Genomic DNA, 6,221 nt, shown 5'->3' on the forward strand with positions numbered 1-6,221 from the left:
AGAAAGAACATCGGATCCAGGTGTGACGCCCGCCTGGCGGGGAGATGGAGAGCGAAACAGGAAATGTTCAACTTTCCAGTATTAAAAGGCAGACATGAAAGAATCCATTTAGAAAGGAGCCCTTAGAAGCGATTGACGGCTCGCACGCCAGAATTTCTTTGACGCTTGCCCTGGACCTGGATTGATTTTTCTTTCTTTCTCTTTCTTTCTTTCTACATCTCTCCCCGCTCCTCTCTCCCCACCCCGTCTCTCTGCGCCCCCTCTTTCTTCAGCATTCCCTCAGCAGATGGATTTTTGCCACTGCGGCTCAGCAGAGGGTGTCAGATCTTTCCGAGTGCACCAGGCTGGAAAGAGCAGAACCTCTTAGCAACTCCTGCCTTATGTGCGTGAATGAGTGAGTAACTGTGCAGCTCGGAAGACGGGAGAGGGGGGGAGGAGAGAGCGCGAGCGCAGGGGAAGACAGGAGAAGCCGAAAGAGAGAGAGAGAGAGAACGCGGCAAGGGGGAGAAATGGACAGACCAAAAACGCAGCGATTGCAGAATTTTTGCAGCGCCATTGGTTCGGCAGCCAGTCGTTAGGCTGGGGCGTGATTTCAGCACCAAGGGGTACTGGACAGCACCCAGAGAGGGGTCTCCTGGGCATCCAGCGGCTACGGCAGCAACAGCAGCAGGGATCCCAGAGGCCGGCTTTGCACGAGAGAAAAAAGCAAGGTCAGTCCGAAGCCAAGCCATGCACACGGGCCGCTCCTGCCGCTGCGCTCCCGGCTCCTCCGCGCTCCTCCTGCCTATGCAGCGGCTGCTGCTGCAAATTGCTAGCCAGATCGTTCCTTAACGCCGAGGCGGCCGGAGATCGACTTCGCTTTCTTCTTCTTTGGGGGCGGGGGCCCCCCTCTGAGGGTGGAGGTTATGAAGGGGGGTCTTCTACTTCCCCCCTTCTTGTGCCTCGCAGTACGTGCCTGGATAGTTTGTGGATATGATCGCTGACTGGAGTCCGGGCTGTTGCAGTGTTTTTGGGGGGAGAGAGGGCTAAGAGGAGACCAGGCAGCGCCCCCCCCCATCCTCCGATTCTCTCCCCTCCCCATTTCATTCCTCCCTACCCAGCACGATCTCTCTCGATCTCTCTCTCTCTTTCTGTTTTTCTGGCTTTTGCCCCCTCCCCTCCCCTCCCCCTCTTTTTTTTCTTTTTTGGCATCGGTTCGGACACTCCATGCCTGGAAGGAACTTGACGGCGTGAGAGGGGAGAATTTCCGCCTTGCCGTTTCCTCTGTGTGCTCCAGCTCGGGGATGACTCGCTCGGTTTAAAAATGCTGCTTTGGATTCTGCTGCTGGAGACGTCTCTTTGTTTCGCTGCCGGGAATGTTACAGGGGACGTTTGCAAAGAGAAGATCTGCTTGTGCACCGAGATCGAGGGCGACTTGCACGTCGACTGCGAGAAGAAAGGCTTCACCAGCCTGCAACGCTTCTCGGCCCCCACTTCCCAGTTCTACCATTTGTTCCTGCACGGCAATTCCCTCACTCGCCTTTTCCCCAATGAGTTCGCTAACTTTTACAATGCAGTCAGCTTGCACATGGAAAACAACGGCTTGCACGAGATCGTGCCGGGGGCTTTCCTGGGGCTGCAGCTGGTGAAGCGGCTGCACATCAACAACAACAAGATCAAATCGTTTCGCAAGCAGACCTTCCTGGGCTTGGACGATCTGGAATACCTCCAGGCTGATTTTAATTTATTGAGGGATATTGACCCGGGGGCCTTTCGGGACTTAAACAAGCTGGAGGTGCTGATTTTAAACGACAACCTCATCAGCGTTTTGCCTGCCAACGTGTTCCAGTACGTGCCCATCACCCACCTGGACCTGCGGGGCAACCGCCTGAAAACCTTGCCTTACGAGGACGTACTGGAGCAGATCCCGGGCATTGCTGAGATTCTGCTGGAGGATAACCCTTGGGACTGCACGTGCGACCTGCTCTCGTTGAAAGAATGGCTGGAGAACATCCCCAAGAACGCCCTGATCGGCCGGGTGATTTGTGAAGCCCCTACGAGGCTGCAGGGCAAGGATCTAAACGAGACCACGGAGCAGGAGCTGTGCAGGAAAAACCGAGTGGATTCCAGCCTGGCTGCTCCTCCCGCAGAAGAGGAGACGTGCGATCCCGGGCCCATCCCGACCCCCTTTAAGATCCATGGCAAGGAAGACCCTGCCACCCCGGGCTCTGCTCCTCACGGGGGTACAAAAATCCCGGTGAACTGGCAGATTAAGACTAGACCTACGGCTGCCGGCTCGACCATCAACGTGAAAGGCAAGTCCTCCAGCAGCACACCTTGTCCTGCCACCTGCGTCTGCCACCAGATCCCAGGAGGATTCAAGGTGAATTGCAACGATGGCAACGTCAGCAGCCTGGTGGATTTGAAACCCAAGCCCTCCAGCGTGCACGAGCTCTTCTTGAGGGGCAACAAAATCCACACCATTCGAAAATCCCATTTTGTGGACTACCGCAAACTCAACCTGTTGGACTTGGGCAACAACAACATCGCCACCATGGAGAACAACACCTTCAAGAACCTTTTGGAGCTGGTGTGGCTCTACATGGACAATAACTATTTGGACACACTCTCTCGGGAGAAGTTCAATGGATTGCAGAACCTGGAATACCTAAACATGGAATTTAATGTCATCCAGCTCATCATGCCAGGGACATTTAATGCCATGCCCAAGCTGAGGGTTCTCATCTTGAATAACAACCTTCTGAGGTCCCTCCCTGTTGATGTCTTTGCTGGGGTCTCCCTCTCCAAACTCAGCATCCACAACAATTATTTCCCTTACCTGCCAGTGGCAGGGGTGCTGGACCAGCTCACCTCCATCACCCAAATAGACCTGCATGATAACCCATGGGACTGTAAGTGCCCCATTGTCCCTTTCAAACAGTGGGTGGAGATGTTGCGACCCAAGGTGATGATGAGTGACTTGAGATGTGAGACTCCAGAAGAATTCTTCAAGGAGGACTTTGAATCCCTCTCCAATGAGGCCATTTGTCCTCAACTCAAGGTCTTGCCCACCTTGACTTCCTCCAATAAGAACAGCACTGGCTTGGCCGAGACTGGGACACATTCCAACTCCTACCTGGAGACTAGCAGGGTCTCCATCTCAGTGCTGGTGCCTGGCCTTTTGCTGGTCTTCGTCACCTCTGCATTCACAGTGGTGGGCATGCTGGTCTTTATCTTAAGGAACCGGAAGCGCTCAAAGAGGAGGGATGCCAACTCCTCAGCCTCGGAGATCAACTCCTTACAGACAGTCTGTGACTCATCCTACTGGCATAATGGACCCTACAATGCAGATGGAGCCCATCGAGTATATGACTGTGGCTCTCACTCCCTATCAGACTGAAACACCAGACTGGGGAAATACAAAAACAAAACAAAACAAAAAACCATTAAAATTTTAAATCATATTATGGGCAATCAGTTCAAGTTCAGCAGCTAGCAACCTCAACTTCCCTTCGGTGGCTCAAAGCTCCCTTTCCCTGATCTGTGCATTGCTGTCTCGTCCGCTGATGTGAATGGACCACAACATGGGATGGGACTTTGCCCACCTTAAAGCTACCTTCTGGTGAAAAAAACACCTACCCACTCACCAAACTGGGGAGAAATGGCGTGAGTGGAGGCCTGCTCCCCTCCCCCTTTGGCCAAGCCTTCAACTTGAGGCTGTGCTTGGTGTAAAAATGTGCACTGCATAGTCAATGGCAAGGAAAGAAAGAAAGATAGAAAGATCCAGTCAAAGAGGATGGCTCGACTTAGGGGTTAAAGAGAGAGAGTAAATATGAACACACTCTCCTGCAAGGTGACCTATGACCAGGTGGATCTATGGGCCCTGTGTGTGTATGTGTGTGCTGGGGAGACAAGGGCTCCCCCTGGCGCCCTCCCCATTGCAAGCAAAGCAAGAGTGTCCAGTTGCACGAAGGCATGAATGTATTGTAAATAAATGACTCTGATCTAAACAAACAGACAAACAAACCCAAGTTGCTGCATGGTTCGCATGGATACAAACCACCCAGGGACGCTTCAGCCCCCAATGGAAGCAGCGTCCAGTTCACCTCGTCCTCCCTCTTACCTGATAAGTTCCATCATATCAAACTTTCTATATAAAAAAATACAGTATAATAAGAATAAAAAGTGCCATTTTGCCATTATTTTTGTGTGATTGCTAGGCAGTAGAGATCGTCCTTTTACTGTGAAACAAACAAGGAAAAATGTAAAGATTTTATTTAAGACATGTTTGCATGGCTATACTCTCATGGGTTTCAGGTTTTGCGTTTGGGGGTGTAGGAAAATGAATTACTTTGTTGGGTGGATTTTCTCTCTGTTTGGGGGAGGGAGGAGGGGGCCAGTTTGCTTCTGGTTATTTTTGAGTTTCCTTTGGAAATTAACATCTCCAATAATGCCTTTCCATCTGAATGTAAAAAAAAAAAAATGCCCTCAGTATTTTCTCTGATGATTAAAAGTGTTAAACTATTTTTTAAAAAACAAAGACATCCCAAGCAGTTAAGCATGTTCAATTAATGCCACTTGAGTGCTTAAGCTGCAAAGTTGAACGGGAGTAAGATTTTTTTTGTGTGGGCTCTTGTAAATCACACTCTTAAAAACTGGAGGGAGAAAAAAATCTAAGCTGATGAGAAAGCAAGCGAGACTTAATTAATTATATTCGAGGATTTTATAATGGCATATTTTTTCAGTATTAAAGTGAAAATGTTTTCAAAGCTAGAGTCATTCCATTTTTTTAAAACTCCCCCCCTTATCACTTTCTGAACACAAGTGGGATTCCCACCCTTTTCATTATTAAAAAAAAGTTGGGGTGGATAAATGAAAAAAAAGCCTCTTTGCTTTCACTCCAATGTGAAAGCTGCAGTGTGTTTCTCTCTGGTTCCAAACCATGTCAATTTCACTCAGCAATTCTTGCTGCCTCCCCCTTCCTCCCCCTGCCTTGAATGCAGCACTGAAAACCTTTATTAATACTGGGGATGCCTTTGGTGCCAATACTGCTGCTGTGGCTGCACACTGCAGATAGACTAGGGAGGTGGGTGGGAATTTGATTTAATTGACTCTGCCTTAGATCTCTCTCATTAATACGATACGGTGACCAGACTTCATTGGGCAACAATTCTTTAAACCCGATGACTGGCAGGGTAGGATGCTGGTGGCAATTGGGCACCAGCATCTGTTAGGGATGGAGATGAGGTGGGGGGGGCAGTTGAAGCCACCTCAAACTAATTGGTGGTGGAATTTCCTAACCCAAGCCCCTCTCCCTCCAGATCTGCACCTTCCAGACTTGTAATAAATCTCTCTTCTTTCTGCCATTTGACTTCAACTCCATCTACTTTGATTTCCCTTGCACAGTAGGCTGGCCCTTAACTAGATAATACAAGCAGAGGCAGAAAGTCCCCTGCAAATCAATTGCAGCTTCCCAGCTGAAGTCCCAGTGGAGAAATGAAAGATTTCAGTCACGTTGCTCCTGGCTTTCTGCAGGCAGAGAATCCTTTTAAAGAGGAAAACACTGGAAGAGACTAAGCACAACTTCAGAAAGAACAGATGGGGATGCTGCGTTTAAAAGGGAAAGAGAGGGGAAGAGAGAAAACACAAATCATTAATAATGATATGTCCATTTTGTGCATAGGTGGTTTGGGGGCGGGGGAGGAAGGTGAGAAAGGCAGAGAGAGGCAAACAAGGTTCTCAAAGCTGAGTTTGAAAACAAACAAACAAACCTTAAGCTGAAGTGTAGGAAGACCTTTGCAGAGGTGGGAACTCAGTGATACACCTAGAGCATTTGGGAACTTCTTAAACTTTGTCTTGCTATTTCATATTGTTTGTATAACTTTTTGGTAATAAAAAAAATACCTGCTGCTTTGTACAAACTATGGCTACTTAAAAAGACCCTTCACCATTTTTTTTTTTTTATTACTTGGGGACTGTGATCCAGAATATTCTGTGGGTGAGAGGGGTAAAAATAGTAATTAGTTTGCTCCAGTGAGTTGTTCCAAAAAAAAAAAAAAATCTTCTGCAAACACCCCTTCTTCACCCAATCCAGAGATCAATTACGCAGATTTTTTTTAAAAAAACATTGTATAAGAAAATATTTTATTAATGAAGAAATCATTTTCTTATTTTAAATATAGTTTCTATGGCTGTCTAGCAACCTTAGAGTTTTAGCAACCAAACCGATTATGAATATACAG

General features: G+C 48.3%; 1 protein-coding gene across 1 annotated transcript; it reads left to right on the forward strand.

The window, feature by feature from the left end:
- Positions 1-1,237: 1,237 nt before the first annotated feature.
- SLITRK1 (SLIT and NTRK like family member 1) lies at positions 1,238-4,093 on the forward strand. Its single transcript, XM_035115482.2, has one exon. The coding sequence runs from the start codon at positions 1,304-1,306 to the stop codon at positions 3,377-3,379; it is 2,076 nt and encodes a 691-aa protein (XP_034971373.1). The 5' UTR covers positions 1,238-1,303; the 3' UTR covers positions 3,380-4,093.
- The last annotated feature ends 2,128 nt before the right edge of the window (positions 4,094-6,221 follow it).

This window comes from Zootoca vivipara, chromosome 4, assembly GCF_963506605.1.
Source record: "Zootoca vivipara chromosome 4, rZooViv1.1, whole genome shotgun sequence".
In the NCBI taxonomy this organism is placed as follows: Eukaryota; Metazoa; Chordata; class Lepidosauria; order Squamata; family Lacertidae; genus Zootoca; species Zootoca vivipara.